This window comes from Passer domesticus, chromosome 22 (assembly GCF_036417665.1).
Source record: "Passer domesticus isolate bPasDom1 chromosome 22, bPasDom1.hap1, whole genome shotgun sequence".
In the NCBI taxonomy this organism is placed as follows: domain Eukaryota; kingdom Metazoa; phylum Chordata; class Aves; order Passeriformes; family Passeridae; genus Passer; species Passer domesticus.
The window spans coordinates 6,492,314-6,515,830 of NC_087495.1; the positions used below are offsets into that span (position 1 = coordinate 6,492,314).

General features: G+C 42.3%; 2 protein-coding genes and 1 long non-coding RNA gene across 9 annotated transcripts in view; 2 read left to right on the forward strand and 1 right to left on the reverse strand.

Moving 5' to 3' along the window:
• Positions 1-9,542, forward strand: part of INTS11 (integrator complex subunit 11) — a 20,521-nt gene extending 10,979 nt beyond the window's left edge. For 2 of the 4 annotated variants that reach the window (XM_064396827.1, XM_064396826.1), the window contains exons 11-18: positions 672-755; positions 1,234-1,323; positions 2,265-2,427; positions 3,289-3,396; positions 4,558-4,619; positions 5,905-6,047; positions 7,701-7,830; positions 9,355-9,542. In XM_064396827.1, coding sequence (XP_064252897.1) covers positions 672-755; positions 1,234-1,323; positions 2,265-2,427; positions 3,289-3,396; positions 4,558-4,619; positions 5,905-6,047; positions 7,701-7,830; positions 9,355-9,420 — 846 coding nt within the window. In that variant the 3' untranslated portion in view covers positions 9,421-9,542. Of the gene's footprint in view, positions 1-671; positions 756-1,233; positions 1,324-2,264; positions 2,428-3,288; positions 3,397-4,557; positions 4,620-5,904; positions 6,048-7,700 lie in introns of all 4 variants that reach the window. The other 2 variants (XM_064396829.1, XM_064396828.1) reach the window with 2 other exon arrangements.
• On the forward strand, positions 4,633-5,886 carry LOC135284967 (uncharacterized). Its single transcript, XR_010350020.1, has 2 exons — positions 4,633-5,423; positions 5,502-5,886. It is a non-coding gene; the product is annotated as an uncharacterized LOC135284967 (long non-coding RNA).
• PUSL1 (pseudouridine synthase like 1) overlaps positions 6,042-23,517 on the reverse strand; it is a 23,930-nt gene continuing 6,454 nt past the window's right edge. Inside the window, exons 3-8 of one of the 4 annotated variants that reach the window (XM_064396834.1) lie at positions 20,753-20,940; positions 18,184-18,273; positions 16,627-16,794; positions 14,835-14,889; positions 12,755-12,917; positions 6,042-6,867 (exon numbers count right to left, since the gene is read on the reverse strand). In XM_064396834.1, coding sequence (XP_064252904.1) covers positions 6,608-6,867; positions 12,755-12,917; positions 14,835-14,889; positions 16,627-16,794; positions 18,184-18,273; positions 20,753-20,940 — 924 coding nt within the window. In that variant the 3' untranslated portion in view covers positions 6,042-6,607. Of the gene's footprint in view, positions 6,868-11,147; positions 11,246-12,754; positions 12,918-14,834; positions 14,890-16,626; positions 16,795-18,183; positions 18,334-18,792; positions 19,515-20,752; positions 20,941-23,517 lie in introns of those variants that run through there. The other 3 variants (XM_064396833.1, XM_064396835.1, XM_064396836.1) reach the window with 3 other exon arrangements.

A 23,517-nucleotide genomic window follows, 5' to 3' on the forward strand; every position in this document is an offset into this window, starting at 1 on the left:
ATCCAGGAAAAAATGAGCATTTTGCATGTTTGTGCCATCAATCCCACCTCAAAACCTCTCCTGGTCAGGTCATCTCTGTAAATTCTCTGAATTTTTATCGTGTTTGAAGTGAAACATCCAGGAAAAAATGAACATTTTACATGTTAGTGCCATCAGTCCCACTTCAGAACCTCTCCTGGTCAGGTCATCTCTGTAAATTCTCTGAATTTTTATTGCGTTTGAGGTGAAACATCCAGGAAAAAATGAGCATTTTACATGTTAGTGCCATCAGTGCCACCTCAGAACCTCTCCTGGTCAGGCCAGCTGTGTAAATCCTCTGAATTTTTATTGCATTTGAGGTGAAATACCCGGAAAAAAATTAACATTTTGTGTGTTTATGCCATCAATACTATTTAAAAATCTCTCCTGGCCAGGCCAGCTGTGTAAATTCTCTGAATATTTATGGTATTTGAGGTGAAATACCCAGAGAAAAAAGAACATTTTACATGTTTATGCCATCAGTACCACCTCAAAACCTCTCTTGGTCAGGTCAACTCTAAATTCTCTGAATTTTTATTGCATTTGAGGTGAAACACCCAGAGAAAAATGAACATTTTGCATGTTTGTGCCATCAGTCCCACTTAAAAATGTTTTTTTTAAATAGTGATTTATGGCCCATCTTTGACTTGCAGGTGGTGTTTGCAACCCCTGGGATGCTCCATGCAGGACAATCCCTCCAGATCTTCAGGAAATGGGCAGGGAATGAGAAGAACATGGTGAGAAATTGGGGGGTTTATGGGGTTTTATGGGTTTTTATTGAGTTTTTAGGATTTTATTGGGTTTTTATGGGGTTTTATTGGGTTTTATTGGGTTTTTATTGAGGTTTTTCTGGGTTTTTATTGGGTTTTTATGATTTTATTGGGTTTTTATTGGGTTTTTATGATTTTTATTGGGTTTTTGTAGGTTTTTCTGGGTTTTTATTGTTTTTTTGGGGGGGGGTTTATTGGGTTTTTATTGGGTTTTATTGGGGTTTTTATTGGGTTTTTATTGGGTTTTTTTGGGGTTTTATGGTGTTTTTATGTCTCATATTAATGTGAATCACAATCCTGAGATTGCAGCCAAGCTTTTCTTGAGGAGCTGCAATTAAAGGCCAAAACCCCTCTCTGAACTAACTCTGAATAAACTGCTTTGGTGCTGTACATGGATTTCCCCCACCAAATCCATGGAAATTTTGATTTTCCTGTTTTTCCCCAGGTGATCATGCCTGGCTACTGTGTCCAGGGAACTGTGGGCCACAAGATCCTCAGTGGGCAGAGGAAGCTGGAGATGGAAGGGAGACAAATTGTGAGTTGGATTTTCAATTGCCAGCACTGAAAACACCTCAAAATCATCTTTATATTTGCACTTTTTTTTTTCCTTTTTGCTTTAGCAAAGTTGGGTTTATTTGGGGTTTTTTTTTCTCCTTTTGCAATAATTTCTGCCAAAAAAACCCCGATTTTGAGGGGCCCTTTGCTGCTGCTATAAAATTTAGGTTATTAAGTTTTAGTACAACTTCTTAAGTTTTACTAAAATTTAAATGCTTAGGGACACTTTTTAATGTTTAGTAACAAGGTAAATAGGTGAAATTGAAATATTTTCACATTTCAACTGATGTAATTTTCAACTTTTCATTTTTCAAGTGATACATTTTCACCCATCTAAAGCACATTTGTATAATGAAACACCAGCTGACCTTCAATATTTGCTTTTTGTGACAAATATTGTCTGAAGTGAGGCACTTGGAGCTTTTAAATTACCACAGCTTTGTGTTGAGGCAATTTAGGTTTTCTCCTTATTTGAAGTAAATCCAGAGGGATCTGGGTGTGTTCCCAAGGAATTCCCAGTTCCCAGTGCTGAGCTCTGCTCTCCCAGCTGGAGGTGAAGATGCAGGTGGAGTTCTCATCCTTCAATATTTAATTTTTGTGACCAATACTCTCTGTTCCTCCAGCTGGAGGTGAAGCTGCAGGTGGAGCACATGTCCTTCAATATTTCCTTTTTGTGACCAATGCTCTGTTCCCCAGCTGGAGGTGAAGCTGCAGGTGGAGCACATGTCCTTCAATATTTCCATTTTTTTTTGACCAATGCTTTGTGTTCCCCAGCTGGAGGTGAAGATGCAGGTGGAGTTCATTCACATCCTTCAATATTTCTTTTTTATGACCAATGCTCTGCTCTCCCAGCTGTGAAGCTGCAGGTGGAGTTCTCATCCTTCAATATTTGCATTTTGTGACCAATGCTCTGTTCCCCAGCTGGAGGTGAAGATGCAGGTGGAGTACATGTCCTTCAGTGCCCACGCCGATGCCAAGGGCATCATGCAGCTGATCCGCCAGGCTGAGCCCAGGAACGTGCTGCTGGTGCACGGGGAGGCCAAGAAAATGGAGTTCCTGAAGCAGAAAATCGAGCAGGAGTTCCGTGGGTATCCCTGGCAGGGAGGGAGGGGCAGCACGGCTGGAATTCACACTTTGCATCAGCACAGCTAGATGGGCTGGCATTTGTACCTTTCCTTGAGGAAATGATGCCTGTAACACCTTAATTAACCTCTTAATGGACATTAATTAGGATTGTTTTCCATGGGAGAGAATGGAATTAAAATTTTACACATTTTGGATCCCTCAGCACAGCTAGGGAGGGTGGCATTTGTACCTTTCCTTGAGGAAATGATGCCTGTAACACTTTAATTAACCTGTTAATGGACATTAATTAGGATTGTGTTCCATGGGAGAGGAGGGAATGGAATTTAAACTTTACACATTTTGGACCAATTTGGATCAATTTTGGATCCATTTTGGCCCTTGGGGTGGCATTTCCACCTCCCCTTTAAGGAAGCAATGCCTGTAGCATCTTAATTAACATTAATTAAGCCCAGCTAATTGCAGTGACCCCTTGGACATGACTTAGGATTGTTTTCCGTGGGAGTGGAGGGAATGGAATTTAAATTTTACACATTTAGGTCCATTTTGGCCCTCGGGGTGCCATTTCCACCTCCCCTTTAAGGAAGCAATGCCTGTAACACCTTAATTAGCATTAATTAAACCCTGTTAATTGCAGTGAGCTCCTTGGACATAGAATTGTTTTCCATGGGAGAGGAGGGAATGGCAGTAAAACTTCACACATTTTGGATCCATTTTGGATCAATTTTGGATCCATTTTGGCCCTCGGGGTGCCATTTCCACCTCCCCTTTAAGGAAGCGATGCCTGTAACACCTTAATTACCATTAATTAACACAGTGACCCCCTGGATCTGAGGTTCTGCTGCTGCTGTTCCCTTTGCAGATGTCAGCTGCTTCATGCCAGCCAATGGAGAGACCACCACCATCCTGACCAACCCCTGCATCCCTGTGGACATCTCCCTGGGCCTGCTCAAGAGGGAGGCAGCCATAGGTGACCTTCCCACCCCATTTCCTCCCTCCCTGCTGCTGGCCTTAAAAAGATCTAAATTTATATTTAAAATAGAATTTATGTGCTTAAAATCCACGTGCACACCCTGCCTGGTGTGCTGCTCAGAGAGAGGGAGGGCTGGAATTAGTTTTGTAAACTGAATTTTACATAAAGAATTGGATTTTTACATCAGGAAGTGCTCTGGGAAGAGAGGGAGTTGCTCTAAATATTAATTATCACTAAATATTATTATAAATGGTAATAAAATATCACTAAATATTATTAGTGATAAATATCACCACTAAATACCAAATATTATCACTAAATACCAGATATTATCACTAAATACCAAATATTACCTCTAAATACCAAATATAATCACTAAATACCCAAATATTAGCACTAAATACCAAATATTACCACTAAATATTATCGCTAAATACCAAATATTATCACTAAATACTAAATATCACCACTAAATACCAAATATTATCACTAAATAGCAAATATCACCACTAAATACCAAATATCACCAGTAAATGCCAAATATTATCACTAAATACTAAATACTGCCACTAAATATGAAATATTATCACTAAATACCAAAGATTACCACTAAATACCAAATATCACCACTAAATACCAGATATTGTCACTAAATATCCAAATATCACCACTAAATACCAAATATCACCACTAAATACCAAATATCACCACTAAATACCAAATATTACCACTAAATACCAAATATTACCACTAAATACCAAATATCACCACTAAATACCCAATATTATCACTAAATATCACCACTAAATACCAAATATTGTCACTAAATACCAAATATTATCATTAAATACCAAAGATTACCCCTAAATACCAAATATTATCACTAAATACCAAATATCACCACTAAATACCAAATATTACCACTAAATACCAAATATTACCACTAAATATTATCACTAAATACCAAATATTACCACTAAATATTATCACTACATATCATTTTTTATTTCTGCCAATGGCCGCCCAGCCCTGCCCCGCTGAGCCCACAGCAGCCAGGTGCCAGGTGTCCGTGTGTGGAGCCCAGCAGTGCCCGGGCTCCGTGCTGGAGCACCCTGGGGTGGGCACCCAGCTCCTCCATGTTTGTGTGCCCTGCTGCAGGCGCTGCCCCCGATGCCAAGAGGCCGCGGCTGATGCACGGCACGCTGCTCATGAAGGACAACGTGAGTGCAGGGCCTGCAGCCTCCCTGGGGCTCCGGGGGGTTCTGTCCCCTCAGGGGGGTTGTGTCCCCTCAGGGTGGGTTGTGTCCCCTCAGGGGGGTTTGTGTCCCCTCAGGGGGTTTGTGTCCCCTCAGGGGGGTTGTGTCCCCTCAGGGGGGTTGTGTCCCCTCAGGGGGGTTTGTGTCCCCTCAGGGGGGTTGTGTCCCCTCAGGGGGTTTGTGTCCCCTCAGGAGGGTTGTGTCCCCTCAGGGTGGGTTTTGTGTCCCCTCAGGGGGTTTGTGTCCCCTCAGGGGGTTTTGTGTCCCCTCAGAGGGGTTTTTGTGTCCCCTCAGGGTGGGTTTGTGTCCCCTCAGGGGGGTTGTGTCCCCTCAGGGGGTTTGTGTTCCCTCAGGGTGGGTTTTGTGTCCCCTCAGGGGGGGTTTGTGTCCCCTCAGGGGGGTTCTGTCCCCTCAGGGGGGTTTGTGTCCCCTCAGGGGGTTTGTGCCCCCTCAGGGGGGGGTTGTGTCCCCTCAGGGGGTTTTGTGTCCCCTCAGGGTGGTTTTTGTGTCCCCTCAGGGTGGATTTTGTGCCCTCTCAGGGGGGGTTTTGTGTCCCCTCAGGGTGGATTTTATGCTTTCTCAGGGGGGGTTTTGTGTCCACTGAGAGTATTTTTTCTGTTCTCTGAGGGTGTTTTGTGCCCTCTCAGGGTGGATTTTGTGTCCTCTGTGTTTTGTGCCCTCTGAGGCTGTTTTTTGCCCCCTGAGTGGTTTTTGTGCCCTCTGAGGTGTTTTTTTTATGCCCTCTGAGGCTGTTTTTTGCCCTCTGAGGTGTTTTTATGCCCTCTGAGGCTGTTTTTTGCCCTCCAAATGGTTTTTGTGCCCTCTGAGGTGTTTTTGCCCTCTGAGGTGTTTTTATGCCCTCTGAGGCTGTTTTTTGCCCTCTGAGGTGTTTTTTACCCTCTGAAGGCTCTGTCCTGTTTCAGGCACTCAAAGAACCCAAATCCCCGCGAGCGCTTTCTCTTCCTCACAACGGAGGTGCCTCATCTTCAACCTCCTCTTTCTTTCCAAACATCACTCCCCTGCTAGAGGTTCAACCACCTTCCAGAGACCACCTTGATGGTGTTAAATATTTATTTCTAATCCCTGAGGTGGAAGTTTTGTCCCACCCTCAGCAGCGACAAACACCCCGCGGTATTCCAGCACAGAAAACCAACACCCTTCCCTGCCTCCCCCCACCCCAGGGCAGCACCACGACTCCCCCAAGCTCTGAGCATTCATTTTACCCTTTCAATCTCTTTTTTCCCCTCAGAGTTTCAGGCTGGTTTCCCCCGAGCAGGCCCTGAAGGAGCTGGGGTTGGCCGAGCATCAGCTGCGCTTCACCTGCCGCGTGCACATCCAGGACCCGCGCAAGGAGCACGAGACCGTGCTCAGGGTCTACAACCACCTCAAGGGGTGAGCCCGAGCCCTGCCTGGCCTGTTGATTTCTTTATCCCCATGGTTTTTTATCCCCATGGCTTTTTAAGGCCATGTTTCCAAGCATGAGGTTGGAAAATTTAAAGGAAGTGGAAGAAAGCCGAGCAAAATTTGGAGGAAGTGAAACATCTCTCCAGGCACCTTGGTTTGGAAGGAGGTGTTTGCTTAAGGAAGGCAGGAGCCTGCCCTGAAATGGAAAATCAGTTGATTTCTTTATCCCCGTGTGTTTTTAACCCCAAGTTTCCAAGCATGGGGTTGGAAAATTTAAAGGAAATGGAACAAACCCAACCAAAAGTTGGAGGAAGTGGAACATCTCTCCAGCCACTGCTCGAGAGATCTGTCTTGGTTTGGAAGGAGGTGTCTGCTGAGGAAGGCAGGAGGCTCCCCTGAAATGGAAAATGCCAACCCCCTCTCTCTGAATTATGATGATTTTGGGATTAAAAGGCTCTGGGGCAAAGGTATGGGAATAGGAATAACAGTTCTTTACTAGGAAAATGTAAAAAATACAAATGCAGTAGTACAAAAAGAAAAAACCAGAGTCAGGAGAGGAGCAGCAGTCCCATCCCATGGGGCTCAGCCCTCCTGCAGTGCCACTGGTGATTTCTCTGAAGGGAATCAGGAGTCCCTGGGGGGCTGCTGGGTGGTTTTGGCAGCTCAGCTGTAGCACAGGGCCCCTCCTTTGAGCTGGCAGCAGCAGAATGTTCAGATTTGGGTTTCCCTCCTTGCAGCTGCTGCTCCTGAGCTCTTCCCTCAGAGCAGGGCTGGAGGAACTCTGCAGGAATCATTTCTGCAGGAAGTGCTGCATGGGAGATGGAAACAGCAGTGAGCTGTGCCTCAGCCCCTCTTCCCTCCCTGGGCTCAGACTCAGGAGCGAGGAACAGCCTGGGATTTGGGGTGAAAACCCAGCATTCCTTTTCCCAAACAAATCCCAAATTTCTGCTCTCTCCTTGCAGAGTGCTCAAGGATTACTCCGTGCAGCACCTCCCAGCATTTCTTTTCCCAAACAAATCCCAAATTCCTCTCTCCCTGCAGGGTGCTGCAGGATTACTCCGTGCAGCACCTCCCAGCATTCATTCATTTTCCCAAACAAATCCCAAATTTCTGCTCTCTCCCTGCAGGGTGCTCAAGCATTACCCAGTGCATTTCTTTTCCCAAATTTCTGGTCTTTCCCTGCAGGGTGCTGCAGGATTACTCCGTGCAGCACCTCCCAGCATTCATTCATTTTCCCAAACAAATCCCAAATTTCTGCTCTCTCCCTGCAGGATCCTCAAGGACTACTCGGTGCAGCACCTCCCATTACTCATTTTCCCAAATAAATCCCAAATTCCTCTCTCCCTGCAGGGTGCTGCATGATTACTCAGTGCATTTCTTGTCCCAAATTTCTCTCTCCCTGCAGGGTGCTGCAGGATTACTCAGTGCAGCACGTCCCAGCATTCATTTATTTTCCCAAACAAATCCGAAATTTCTGCTCTTTCCCTGCAGGATCCTCAAGGACTACTCGGTGCAGCACCTCCCATTACTCATTTTCCCAAATAAATCCCAAATTCCTCTCTCCCTGCAGGGTGCTCGAGGACTACTCGGTGCAGCACCTCCCAGAATTTATTTTCCCAAATTTCTGCTCTCTCCCTGCAGGGTGCTCAAGGACTACTCGGTGCAGCACCTCCCCGACGGCTCCATCACGGTGGAGTCCATCCTGATCCAGGCCACGGCTCACTCCGAGGACCAGGGCACCAAAGTCCTGCTGGTCTCCTGGACCTACCAGGTGGGAATTCCTCATTTCTGCCCCAGCTCCTCCTCCCCACCTCCCTCCTGTGCCTTTGGAAGGTGAGGGCAGTCCCTGCTCTTCTCTGAGCTTTTGGGGTCCAGCAGAAATGGTTCCACAGCTCTGTAAAGCAGAGAACTTCTGGGGTAATTCCACTTAATTCCATTTAATTCAGCTCTGAATTAAATATTTCACTGTGTGTTTCTAGCTTGGAAAATGTTAAACAAGGGCAGAACTATTTCTGATCTTAACATTCTTTATTTGAGTCATCCCAGCACCTTCCCTTTCTGTGGCTGGATTATCAAACCTTCTAGATTATTAAACTTGCTGGGTTATTAAATTTGCTGGATTATTAAACCTGGATTATTAAACTTTCTGGGTTATTAAATTTGCTGGGTTATTAAAATTGCTGGATTATTAAACCTGGATTATTAATCTGTCTGGGTTATTAAACCTTCTAGATTATTACATTTGCTGGATTATTAAGCCTGGATTATTAAACTTTCTGGGTTATTAAACTTGCTGGGTTATTAAATTTTCTGGATTATTAAACCTAGATTATTAAACTTTCTGGGTTATTAAACCTTCTAGATTATTAAATTGGCTGGATTATTAAATTTTCTGGGTTATTAAACTTGCTGGATTATTAAATTTTCTGGATTATTAAATTTGATGGATTATTAATCTTTCTGGGTTATTATACTTGCTAGATTATTAAAATTGCTGGATTATTAAACCTGGATTATTAATCTTTCCAGGTTATTAAACCTTCTAGATTATTAAACTTTTTGGGTTATTAAACTTCCTTGGCAGCAAGGAAATCCTTGGGAAGGCAGAGCACTAAAATCAGTTTATTCCTTGTTTCAAGCACAAATGGAGCTTTTCCCAAAGGAAGCCCCTCAGGCCCCTGCAGAAACGGGAATTCCACAGCAGGAATTGGTCAGAAATGAAATTTTGGGTTGTTCCAGTCTCAAACACAGCTGACAGGAGATCCTGCAGGCCCAGGAATTCCCTCCCTTCTTCCCAACACTGAATTTCCTGCCCCGGGTGGGACAAAAAAGGAAGATTTTGCTCTGACCCTGGTTGTGGTTTTGTATTTGATTTTGGTTTTGTATTTAATTTTGGTTTTGTTTTTTATTTTGGTTTTGTTTTTGTATTTAATTTTGGTTTTGTTTTTGGTTTTGATTTTGTATTTGATTTTGGTTTTGTTTTTGATTTTGGTTTTGTATTTGATTTTGGTTTTGTATTTGATTTTGGTTTTGTATTTGATTTTGGTTTTGTATTTGATTTTGGTTTTGTATTTAATTTTGGTTTTGTTTTTGATTTTGTTTTTGTATTTGATCTTGGTTTTGTTTTTGTATTTTATTTTGGTTTTGTATTTGATTTTGGTTTTGGTTTTGGTTTTGTTTTTGTATTTGATTTTGGTTTTGTTTTTGTATTTAATTTTGGTTTTGTATTTAATTTTGATTTTGATCTTGGTTTTGTTTTTGTATTTGATTTTGGTTTTGTCCCTGTGCCTGCCAGGATGAAGAGCTGGGCAGTTACCTCACATCCCTGCTGAAGAAGGGGCTGCCCCAGAGCCCCCCCTGAGAGCAGAGATTGGGTTTGATTTTCATTCTTATTTTATTTTATTTACACTCCCTGTGCTTTTTCCTGTTGGTTTGAATAAAGAATTCCAGTGTTTGTCCAATTCCTGCACTGGGATTTTGGAATTTGGAGTCAAGAATCCTTTTTGTGACACCTGAGGAGCAATTTGGGGATGAAAACCCAGCTTTTGTTTTCCTAAATAAATCCCAAATTTCCAAAAAAAATCTAAAATCCCAAATAAATCCCAAACACATTCAAGTAAAAGTGACTCAGCTGAATTTCCTTAAAATCCCCTCAGTGCTGCTTGGAACTGTTAAAATTCAAAGTAGAAATATATTTATATAAATTACATAAATATATATTTATAGAAATATATTTATATTTATATAAATTATATAAATATATATTATTATATAAAATTATATATTAATATTTATATAAATTATATAAATATATATTTAAATATATTTTATATAAATTTATATAAATATATTTCTATTTATAGATATATTTATTTATATAAATAAATGAATAAAAATAAATAAATATATATATATATAAAAAATATATTTAGTATAAACAATATTTATGCCCAATGTTGATTTTATTCAGGGCAAGCAGGCAGAGCTGAGTAGTTAAAATCAAATAAGAGATAATATTTAAATAATAAAGATAAATATGAGCTCTTTACTCCCTGGTTAGAATTAAATAATTGCTATTATTTTTTAAAAATTGCATTTTTTTATTGCAAAATGTTGATTTTGTTTATAATCTTTATTTTAATGCTGTGTGGGAAATGGGTTTGTAGAAAATTCTTCACAATTTGTAGAAATTTCTTGAAAATTCTTTAAAATAATAAATAAATGTCAGAATTTTCTCCAACCCTTTTCCCACATTGCTGCATTTCCTGCTCTGCTCTGAGCCTGCCTCCCACACCCACAGGAAAAACAAAATATAAAAATGTAAAAATATAAAAATATAAAAATATAAAAATCACCCAGCCCACTCCCTCCTGCTGAGGCAGCAGCAGAAACTCAGAGGTTCTGACAACTGTCACAGAGAGGCTTTAAATCCAGAAAAAATTCAGAAAACGGCAGAAAAAAATCAGAAATAAATCAGAAAAATTCAGAAAATTCAGAAAAAGATCAAGAAGAAATCAGAAAAATTCAGGAAAAAAAATCTGAAATAAAATCAGAGAAGAAAAACCTGAAAAAAAAAAATCAGGGAAAAAAAATCCAGAAAAATTCAGGAAAAAAAATCGGAAAGAAATCAGAAAAATTCAGAAAGAAAATCAGAAAGAAATCAGAAAAAAAAATCAGAAAATTCAGAAAAAAAATCTGAAAAAATCAGAGAAGAAAAACCTGGAAAAAATATCAAAAAAAAAATCAGGAAAAACATCCAGAAAAATTCAGGAAAAAATTATGAAAAAATCAGGAAAAACATCCAGAAAAATTCAGGAAAAAATTATGAAAAAATCAGAAAAAATCAGAAAAAAATCTGAAAAAATCAGAATAAAAACCTAAAAAAAAATCTGGAAAAAAAATCCAGAAAAATTCAGAAAAATTATGAAAAAATCAGCAAATACCTCTTGCAATCAGCTGGGCTGTGCCTCCCTGCCCCTTCCCTCCCCCTGCCAGCAGAACAGGATTTTTTAATTTAGGGATGGGGAACTGAGGTGGTTTAACATAAATCCTTTAGTGTTGTGTGCAGGGTGAGACAATGCAGATGGATCATTTTATCATTGTTTAATTAATTTGATAAATAATGGCATCACTTCAGCTCAGGCCACAGGGCTCCTCCTCTGCCGGGGCACTCGGAATGGCCAGGTCTGAGGGGAGAGCACAGAAACACTGACTGAGGAGAGAATATTGATTATGGGGAAAAATAGTGATTTAGGGAGAGAAATAGTGATTATGGGGAAAAAGAAATACTGATTTAGGGAGAGAAATACTGAAATATTGATTGAGGGAGAGAAATATTGAAATATTGATTGAGGGAGAGAAATATTGAAATATTGATTGAGGGGAAAAAGAAATATTGATTGAGGGGAAAAAACATTGATTTAGGGAGAGAAATAGTGATTGTGAGGAAAAATATTGATTTAGGGAGAGAAATACTGATTATGGGGAAAAAATACTGATTTAGGGAAAAAATACTGATTCAGGGAGAGAAATAGTGATTATGGGGAAAAATAAATATTGATTTAGGGAGAGAAATATTGATTATGGGGAAAAAACATTGATTTAGGGAGAGAAATAGTGATTATGGGGAAAAATAAATATTGATTTAGGGAGAGAAATATTGAAATATTGATTGAGGGGAAAAAGAAATATTGATTTAGGGGAGAAAACATTGATTTAGGGAGAGAAATAGTGATTATGGGGAAAAAGAAATATTGATTATGGGGAAAAAAATTGATTTAGGGAGAGAAATATTGATTATGGGGAAAAAACATTGATTTAGGGAGAGAAATACTGAAATATTGATTGAGGGGAAAAAGAAATATTGATTTAGGGAGAGAAATACTGAAATATTGATTGAGGGGAAAAAGAAATATTGATTTAGGGGAGAAAACATTGATTTAGGGAGAGAAATAGTGATTATGGGGAAAAAATACTGATTTAGGGAGAGAAATATTGATTTAGGGGAAAAGGAAACAGATATTTGCAAATCTATCCCACTTTTTCAAGCTAAAAATGGTTCAATTTAGGCTAAAATGGTTAAATTTAGGCTCAAATTCCTTAATTAATTAAGCATCCCACCTGTGGGGCTGTACTCCACGCTGTGCAGGAACAGCCCCGAGGCTCATTAACTGTTATTAATTACCCATTAATTAATTAATGAATTAACCACACTCACCTTTGGGGCTGTACTCCACGCTGTGCAGGAACAGCCCCCGGGCTCATTAATTGTTATTAATTACCCATTAATTAACCACACTCACCTTTGGGGCTGTACTCCACGCTGTGCAGGAACAGCCCCCGGGCTCATTAACTGTTATTAATTACCCATTAATTAATTAATCACACCCACCTTTGGGGCTGTACTCCACGCTGTGCAGGAACAGCCCCCGGGCTCATTAACTGTTATTAATTACCCATTAATTAATTAATCACACCCACCTTTGGGGCTGTACTCCACGCTGTGCAGGAACAGCCCCCGGGCTCATTAACTGTTATTAATTACCCAATAATTAATTAATGACACCCACCTTTGGGGCTGTACTCCACGCTGTGCAGGAACAGCCCCCGCGCCGGGGCCGTGGCGTGCGGGGGCAGCGCCCGGGCTCATTAATTGTTATTAATTACCCATTAATTAATTAATTAACCACACCCACCTTTGGGGCTGTACTCCACGCTGTGCAGGAACAGCCCCCGTGCCGGGGCCGTGGCGTGCGGGGGCAGCGCCCGGGGGTCGCGGCGCTGCAGCAGCTCCTGGAGCTCGGCAGGGCCCAGCCTGCCCTGGCCCACGGCCACCAGCGCGCCCACCATCCTCCTCACCTGCCGGGGGGAACAGGGCTCAGGAACCGGCCTGGCCCAGGTCCCAGTGCCAGCCTGGAGTCACCAACCCAACCCTGGAGTCACCAACCCAGCCTGGAGTCACCAAACCCAGCCTGGAGTCACCAAATCCAACCCCGGAGTCACCAAACCCAGCCTGGAGTCACCAAACCCAGCCTGGTGTGACCAACCCAACCCAAATTTCCCATCCCCAATTCTCCATTTCAATTCCCCATCCCAAATTTTCCATCCCTAATCTCCATTTTCAATTTTCCGCCTCCAATTCTCCCTCTCCAAATCTCCATTCCCAATCCATTTCCAATTTTCCATCCCCAAATCTCCATTTTCAATTCTCCACCTGCAGACCTCCATCCCAAATTTTCCACCCCAAATTCCCCCTCCCCAATTTTCCACCCCAATTTTCCTCCCCATTTCCCCTTCCCAAATTCTCCACTCCCAATTCCCCCTCCCCAAATTTTCCACCCCAATTTTCCACCCCCAATTCCCCATCCCAAATTCTCCACCCAAATTCCCCCCTCCCCAATTCCCCCTCCCCAATTCCCACCCCCAATTCCCCCTCCCCAATTCCCCATCCCAATTTCCCCTCCCCAATTCCCACCCCCAAATTCCCCCTCCCCAATTCCCCTCCCCTCCCCCTGTGTGTTCCCCCCCCACCCCCAATTTCAATTTAACCAAAATTCCATTTCTGACCCTTCCCAACCCCCCCTGCAGTGCTGGACAAATCCCTGGGCTGCGTTTGTCACCCATTAATTAAACAAATTAATGAACCAAAGCCCGCTGAGCCACCTGCTCACGATTAGCACAAAAAAAACTCAAAAGGTTTGAGGTGTTTTTATTCAGAGGGAAATTTGGGATCCTGGAATTCCTCAGAATTCCTCAGGACCCCACAGTGCCCAGAATTCCTCAGAATTCCTTGGGACCCCACAGTGCCCAGAATTCCTCAGAATTCCTCAGAATTCCTCAGGATTCCTCAGAATTCCTCAGGATTCCTCAGGATTCCTCAGGACCCCGCAGTGCCCAGAATTCCTCAGAATTCCTCAGGATTCCTCGGGACCCCGCAGTGCCCAGAATTCCTCAGAATTCCTTGGGATCCCGGAGTGCCCAGGATTCCTCAGAATTCCTCAGGACCCCGCAGTGCCCAGAATTCCTCAGGATCCCTCAGGATCCCCTGGGACCCCGCAGTGCCCAGGATTCCTCAGAATTCCTCAGGATCCCCTGGGACCCCGCAGTGCCCAGGATTCCTCAGAATTCCTCAGAATTCCTCAGGATCCCTCAGGATCCCCCAGGACCCCACAGTGCCCAGGATTCCTCAGAATTCCTTGGGATCCCGGAGTGCCCAGGATTCCTCAGAATTCCTCAGGATCCCTCGGGATCCCCCAGGACCCCGCAGTGCCCGGGATTCCTCAGGATTCCTCAGGACCCCGCAGTGCTCAGGATTCCTCAGGATTCCTCAGAATTCCTCCCGGGATCCCGGCTCTGCCCTCTGGGATCTCACCCTCCCTCACCAGGGGCACCGCAGGCTCCACCTGCTGCCACCACTGTTCAGGGAAATCAGATTTTTGGCATCATCAGAGTAAAAATCACATTAAAAATCAGATTAAAAATCAGATTTTTGGCACCGATCAGACTAAAAATCACATTAAAAATCAGATTTTTGACACCCATCAGATTAAAAATCAGATTAAAAATCAGATTAATGGCACCCATTAATCAGATTATTTGATTATTTGCAGATAATCAAATAATCTGATTATTTGCACCTATCAGATTATTTGCACCTATCAGATTAAAATCAGATTTTTGACACCCATCAGATTCTTGGCAGCCATCAGATGAAAACTCAGATGCATGAATTAGTTTTTAGGTTAATTAATAAACTGAATTTTGGTGTTGCAGTACCTGGCGGTACAGGAAGGATCTGCTCTTCGCCCTCACCTCCCAGAACTGCAGTCCCCTAAAAACCAAAAAAAGCATTTAAATCAAATTTCCAGTGGTTTTTAACACATAAACCTCAGGTTAATGAGAGTAATTAACCTGCAGTGCCCCAATTAAACTGAAACCTGGGACAAAATTCTTTCCTGAAAATGACCAAAAAATCTGATATTCACATTAAATACATAAAATAAAAATAAATATATAAAAATACAAATAAATACAAAAAACCCCATAAATATTTCAATATATAAATATATGTATTTATATTAAATATATAAAATAAAAATAAATACATAAAAATACAAATAAATTTTTTTAAAAACCCATTTCAATATATAAATAGATATATTTATATTAAATATATAAAATGAAAAGAAATACATAAAAATACAAATAAATTTTTTTTAAAAACCCATTTCAATATATAAATAGATATATTTATATTAAATATATAAAATGAAAAGAAATACATAAAAGTACAAATAAATTTTTAAAAAACCCATTTTAATATATAAATAAATATATTTATATTAAATATATAAATACCCACAGATAAATGGGAAAAAATTCTGATATTCACATCAAATACATAAAAATAAATACACAAAAATACAAATAAATACCAAAAACCAAATCCAAAAAATCAATTCCCAAAAATCCTCTGGCAGCAGCTTTTGAGGAAAAATCTGATTTTTTTTTTCACAGGAAAACCCCCAGGGATGCTGAGGAAAATCTGATTTTTTATTTTGTGCTCATAGGGAAACCCCAGGGATGCTGAAGAAAATCTGATTTTTTATTCCCCAGTCGTTCCATAACCAAAATGAAAAGTGGAGGATCAGGTTTGTTCTTTCAGTGGGGCAGGTATGGAAATGAGGTTCATTAAAGAAGCAGAAAATGGAGATTTTCCCACAAAATCGGGAATATTTATCAGTTTGAAAGGAGGTTTGGGTGCCTCAGCCCCAAATCCCAACCCCGACTCCCAGGGGCAGCCGGGCCCGGCGCCTTCCCCTAAACCTGAGAGTTTGGGGTCTCACCTGGGCAGGGGGGTAAAAACTCAGCTCCTTGGCAGAGAAAATGAGAGAAAATGAGAGAAAATAGGGCAAAAGTCCTGCCCAGGAGCTGCTCCCTGACTGATGGCAGCCATCAGATTAAAATTAGATTAAAGTTAGATTAAAAATCAGATTATTGGCACCCATCAGATTAAGAATCAGATTAAAATCAGATAAAAATCAGATTAAAAATCAGATTAAAATCAGATTACTGTCACCTATCAGATTAAAAATCAGATAAAAATCATATCAAGAATCAGATTATTGGTACCCATCCGATTACTGGCTCCCATCAGATTAAAAATCATATTAAAAATCAGATTAGAAATCAGATTAGAAATCAGATTATTGACTCTCATCCAATTAAAAATCAGATTAAAAATCAGATTATTAAAAATCAGATTGCTGGCACCTATCAGAATAAAAATCAGATTAAAAATCAGATAAAAATCAGATTACTGGCACCCATCAGATTAAAAATCAGATTAAAACCAGATTAGAAATCAGATTAAAATCAGATTAAAAATCAGATTATTGGCACCCATCAGAATAAAAATCAGATTAAAAATCAGATTAAAATCAGAATAAAAACCAGATTAACACCAGATTAACACCAGACTCCCACCAGCCCCAGCCCCGTGCAGCTCCGGCTGCCCCCGTGCAGGTGCAGCCCCCGTGCAGCTGCAGCTGCAGCCCCCCGCTCTCACCCGTGCAGGCCGTGCTGGCCCAGCAGCCCCGGCGCCGGCTGCAGCTGCAGCTGCTGCAGCGTCCTGACTGCGCCCTGCGCCTCGGCCTGCGGCGCGCGGAACGTGCTGAAGTCGTGCGTGCCCTGCAGCAGCTGCGCCGCCGCCCGCATGGCCGCGATGTCCAGGGGGCTGCGGGGAATTAATGACACCAGGATCAAACCTCATCAATTACAGCAGGCTCAAACCCCATAAAGTTACACCAGGATCAAACCCCAATCAATTACAGCAGGCTCAAACCCCAATCAATTATACCAGGCTCAAACCCCATAGCCTCCCGCATGGCCGCGATGTCCAGGGGGCTGCAGTTAATGACACAGGGAGCTGCAGTGAGTTAATTACACCGGGCTCAAACCCCACAGCTTCCCGCGTGGCCGCGATGTCCAGGGGGCTGCGGGCAGTTAATGACACCAGGATCAAACCCCATAAAGTTACAGCAGGATCAAACCCCATAAAGTTACACCGGGCTCAAACCCCAATCAATTACACCGGGCTCAAACCCTAATCAATTATACCAGGCTCAAACCCCATAAAGTTACACCGGGCTCAAACCCCAATCAATTACACCGGGCTCAAACCCCAATCAATTACACCGGGCTCAAACCCTAATCAATTATACCAGGCTCAAACCCCATAAAGTTACACCAGGCTCAAACCCCACAGCTTCCCGCATGGCCGCGATGTCCAGGGGGCTGCGGGGAGTTAATGACACTGGGCTCAAAACCTCATCAATTACAGCAGGCTCAAACCCCATAAAGTTACACCAGGCTCAAACCCCAATCAATTACACCAGGCTCAAACCCCATAAAGTTACACCGGGCTCAAACCCCACAGAATTACACCAGACTCAAACCCTAATAAATTACACCAGGCTTAAACTCCAATGAGTTACACCAGGCTCAAACCCCAAGGAATTCCACCAGGCTCAAACCCCATAGAGTTATGCCAGGCTCAAAACCCATAGAATTACACCAGGCTCAAACCCCAATAAATTAATCCAGCCTCAAACCCCAAGGAATACACCAGGCTCAAACCCCAACAAATTAAACCAGGCTCAACTGGCCAAGGAATTACACCAGGCTCAAACCCCAAGGAGGGAAATCAGAGCTCTGAGCCATCTCCATGTCCTCTGTGGCTGCTCCAACACCCAGAAAGGGCAAAAAAAAAAAAGTCTGAGCAAAATGAACAACCCAAAACCCTGCACAAATTCTACTTTTAGGGGTTTTTTTTTTTTGGCCACCTCCAGGGATGGGCACCCCAAACCTCCCTGGGCAGCAATTCCCACATTTAACAACTCTTTAAAAGGGGAAATTCCTCCTAAACCTCTCCTGGAACCCTTAAACCCTCCTGGTGTCCAACTCAAACCCCAGCCTGAGGCCACTCCCTCCTCCTGTCCCAGAGCCCGGCCTGGGGCTGTCCCCTCCTCTCAGGGATTTTTCAAAGCCAAAAAATCCCTTTTTCCCCCCACCAGCCCTGAATCCCCATTTTCCCTTGCAGAGAGGTCCCAGGAGCTGCTCTCACCCTCCGGGAGGAGCCCAGCACAGATCGCGCTCGAAGACGGGGATCTGCGAGTGGTGGGCACAGCCCAGCAGCAGGCGGTAGATGTAGGTCCTGGAGAGGGCACAGAAACGGGCGTGGAAGGTGCTGGGCACCCGCTGGGCACTCAGGATGCTGCGGACAGAGGGCACAGGTGACAGGGACACAAATTTCAAAGCGTTTTCATTGACAGGGACACCAAAATTCCTAAGATTTTCCACTGGAAGGTGCTGGGAACCCGCTAGGAACTGAGGATGCTGTGGGACAGAGGGGACAGGTGACAGGGATGAAAATTCCAAAGGTTTTTCATTGACAGAGACACCAAAATTCCAAAGGTTTTTCATTGACAGGGACACCAAAATTCCAAAGCTTTTCCACTGGAAGGTGCTGGGAACCCTCTGGGCACTGAGGATGCTGTGGGACAGAGGGCACAGGTGACAGGGACACCAAAATTCCAAAGGTTTTACATTGACAGGGACACAAATTTCAAAGGTTTTCCACTGGAAGGTGCTGGGCACCCGCTGGGCACTCAGGATGCTGTGGACAGAGGGCACAGGTGACAGGGATGCAAATTCCAAAGGTTTTACATTGACAGGGACACAAATTTCAAAGGTTTTCCACTGGAAGGTGCTGGGAACCCGCTAGGAACTGAGGATGCTGTGGGACAGAGGGGACAGGTGACAGGGATGAAAATTCCAAAGGTTTTACATTGACAGGGACACAAATTTCAAAGCGTTTTCATTGACAGGGACACCAAAATTCCAAAGGTTTTCCACTGGAAGGTGCTGGGCCCTCAGGATGCTGTGGGACACAAGGGACAGGTGACAGGGATGCAAATCCCAAAGGTTTTACATTGACAGAGACACCAAAATTCCAAAGATTTTCCATTGACAGGTGCTGGAAACCTGCTGGGCACTGAGGATGCTGTGGGACAGAGGGGACAGGTGACAGGGATGAAAATTCCAAAGGTTTTCCATTGACAGGGACACAGAAATTCCAAAGGTTTTTCATTGACAGGGACACCAAAATTCCAAAGCTTTTCCACTGGAAGGTGCTGGGAACCTGCTGGGCACTGAGGATGCTGTGGGACAGAGGGGACAGGTGACAGGGACACAAGTTCCAAAGATTTTCTATTGACAGGGACACCGAAATTCCAAAGATTTGCCACTGGAAGGTGCTGGGCACCCGCTGGGCACTGAGGATGCTGTGGGACAGAGGGGACAGGTAACAGGGACACAAATTCCAAAGGTTTTACATTGACAGAGACACAGAAATTCCAAAGGTTTTCCACTGGAAGCTGCTGGGCACTCAGGATGCTGTGGACAGAGGGGACAGGTGACAGGGACACCAAAATTCCAAAGGTTTTCCATTGACAGGGACACAGAAATTCCAAAGGTTTTCCATTGGAAGGTGCCGGGCACTCAGGATGCTGTGGGACACAAAAATTCCAAAGGTTTTCCATCAACAGGGACATCAAAATTCTAAAGCTTTTCCATTGATAAGGACACAGAAATTCCAAAGGTTTTCCATTGGAGGTTGCTGGGCATTGAGGATGCTGTGGAATATTCTGATTTTGGGGGTGCTGCTGGAATCTGAAATGCAGGAAATTGTCAGAACGTTGGGCCTGGAAGGAAAAGCTTAGAATTAAAGCCAGGATTTGAGTTTAGGCCTTGGAAAAGACTTCCAGAATTAGGGGTTAGAGGTGAGAATGTGAATTTATAGTGATGGAAATAGTGAATAGAGATAGTGAATCCACTATATAATACTGAATTTATATAGCTATAATATAGATATTATATAGATATAATATATAGATATATAATATATAGAGATGCAATATTTCAGAGTATATATTAGAATATATATAATATTTAGAATTTATACTATTGCAATATATAATAATTATATTACAGCATATAATATATATTATAACATATTATAATATCATTATACTATATTATATTATAGTATAGGATAGGATATTTATTATAGTATATTATAGTATGTTATAGTATATTGTATTATATATTTTCTATTATCTATTATCTATGATATTAGAATATATAATATATAATAATTCTAATATATAATATATCTAACATATTATATATTATATATTAGATATAATAGTATACAATATATATAATATATACAATATATATGATATATAAATGTATAAAATATATAATTTATATTATATATAATATATAGTGTATAGTGTATAGTATATATAATATATATAATATATTTTTTATATATATATATATAATATTTAGACAATATATTTAGAATACTTCCTATATCAGAATATACAGATACAACATTTTTAAAGCAGAGACAGCTTAAGCTAAGTAGAGAACAATTCAGATTTTTATCTGCACTCCTTTGAGCACTGAAGGCTCCCTCCCCTCCTTTCATCCCCCACAACCCCCACCCCAACCTCCAAAAAAATCCATTATTTCCACACAGCACCCACTCGGCCAGGACCCATTTTTCCCCGTTTTCACAGCAAAACCCCGCCAGAACGAAGGGATTTTTTCCCCAGCAGACTGACCGGATGGGCTCGGGCCGCAGGTGGCGGTTGAGGCCCTGCAGCAGCTGCTGCCCCGTGAAGGGCGCGCGGCCCGCGGCGCGCTGCACGTCCAGGTGCGCGGCGTTGGCCAGCGCGTGCACGCCGCTGTCCGTGCGGCTCGAGATCTGGAACTTGATGGGCGCGCTGGGCTTCAGCTGCTCCGCGGCCTTCTGCGGGGACAGAGAGTGGGGAAAATTGGGGAAAAATTGGGGAAATTGGGGGAAAATTGGGAGAAAATTGGGGAAAAAATCAGGGAAAATTGGGTAAAAATTGGGGAAAAATTGGGGAAAAATTGGGGAAAATTGGGGAAAAATTGGGGAAAAATTGGGAAAAAATTGGGAAAGTTGGGTAAAAATAGGGGAAAAATTGGGGAAAAAATTGGTAAAAAATGGGTAAAAAATGGGAAAATTTGGGGAAAAATTGGGAAAAAAATAAGTAAAAATTGGGGAAAATTTGGGTAAAAATTGGGAAAAAATCGGGAAAATTGGGTAAAAATTGGGTAAAGAATGGGGAAAATTGAGTAAAAATTGGGGAAAAATTGGATAAAAATTCGGTAAAAATTGGGTAAAAAATTGGGTAAAAATTGGGTAAAAATTGGGCAAAATTTGAGCAAAAATACAGCAAAAAAGATGGACCAAAATGGTCCCAAAATGAGCCCAAGATGAAACCAAATGGTCCCAAAATGAACCCAAGAGGAACCAAAATGGTCCCAAAATGCACGAGGGCTCACGGGCTCTCTCACTTTTACAAGTTCTGCTCCATGTGCAGGTTGCAGTTCAGTGTCCAGTTCCAGCTGCAGTCCCTGCAGTCCCATCCTTGTTTTTCCCTCTCCAGCCCACGGGGTTTGTGCTCCTGGGCTGAGATTTGGGTCATTTGTCCTTGGTGCCCAGCTGGAGCAGGAATTGTTTTGTCTCCCTGCTCTGTGCACAGAGCTCACCATCCCCTGATGTGAACCCAGACCCACACACTAAAGCAGCTCAGAATGTGAAAAACAGAAAAGTTAAAACCTGAAAATCAGCACAGAATGTGAAAAATAGGAAAGCCAAAACCTGAGAAATCAGCACAGAATGTGAAAAATAGGAAAGCCAAAACCTGAGCCATCACTCCTGGCCAACCACACCTTGTGCTGCTCCCAGAGCAGTTTGGAGTTACTGTGGGTTGAAAGGAATTGAGGGTTTGGGAGAATTTCTCCTAAAATTGGTGGTTTTTTCAGCTTCTGCCCTGAAATCACCTCAAACAGAGGATCCAAAATGCCATGAGAGCTTCCCTAGGGGGATAAAATAAAGTCAAAATGAACGACTCATGTCTGTCCTCTGCTTTGTGTCATGTGAGCTTCCTTAAGTGCACAAAATAAAGTGAAAAATATTCATTTCTTTTTCTGCTTTGTGTCATGTGAGATTCCTGAAGTGCACAAAATCAAGTGAAAAATATTTATATTTTTAACCTCTGCTTTGTGTCATGTGAGCTTCCTGAAGTGCACAAAATAAAGAGAAAAATATTCATTTCTTTATCTGCTTTGTGTTGTGTGGGCTTCCTTAAGTGCACAAAATAAAGTGACAAATATTCATTTCTTAATCTGCTTTGTGTTTGTGAGATTCCTTAAGTGCACAAAATAAAGTGAAAAATATTCATTTCTTAATCTGCTTTGTGTCATGTGAGATTCCTCAAGTGCATAAAATAAAGAGAAAAATATTCATTTCTTTTTCTGCTTTGTGTCGTGTGAGATTCCTGAAGTGCACAAAATAAAGTGAAAAGTATTTATATTTTTATCCTCTGCTTTGTGTTGCTGGGTGAGGGGGACAAAAGACAGAGGATCACCCATTTCAGCTCATTTCAGCCCAAACCCCAGACAGAAAATCCAGTGAAAATTACTGCAGGGAATAAGTGAAACATCTAGAAGAGTGAAAAACCACAGAAGAAGGCAGGAAACCAGAGGCATGACTCAAAATTTCCTTCTCCTCCCCGTCCCCACTCCCGAGCGCCGAACCCAACGGTTTTTATTGGACTTTAATTTGCTACAAGAGTCCATAAAATCCGAATTGCTGACTCACAAATACCTCCCAGACTCCTGCAGGAGCAGGCAGGGCTGGGAGCTTTCCAAAATGTTCCATGAAAATGCACAGGGAGGCAGAAAAAACGGAACCAAGCTGCAGGGGAGGCCTGGGAAGCACAACCAGCCTGGTTCTCCTTCCATCCCAGCTCACATGTGGTTACAATTAACTGAAAAGGGAAAAAATCTGCATTTCTCACCCCCGAGCAGAGAGGAGCAGACAGAAATGAAATCAGTTTCCTGCAGCAGAGCTTGGCCTGCGCCTCGGCAATCTGTCTGAGAGCAGGAGCTGATTTTTGGGAGAAAGTTCCTCCTTTGAGAGATGTTTGGGTTTTGCAGCTCCTCCCTCCCTCTCTCCACCCTTTTCTCCCCCTCCTTCCTCAGCAGACAAAATCCAGCCAGTGGAAGCAGGAGTTGAGAGAGACAACAGCAGAGAACATGGAAAATATCCTTTTTTTTTTTTTTTTTTTGGGTGCATCCCAGCTCCACCTGGATAATCAGGAACCAAGCTGGATCAGCACAGCACTGGAAACCAGACTGGAGAGGAAAAGAGCAAAGTCTCAAGTAAATCTGATTATTTCCCCTGCTCAGCTCAGCCAGCAAATCCACAAAGGTGCAGGACTGGGGTTTTTTTTCCTCCCATAAATGAGATTTTTCTTCTCCATCAGATTTTTTTTTTTCTTCTCCATCAGGAATG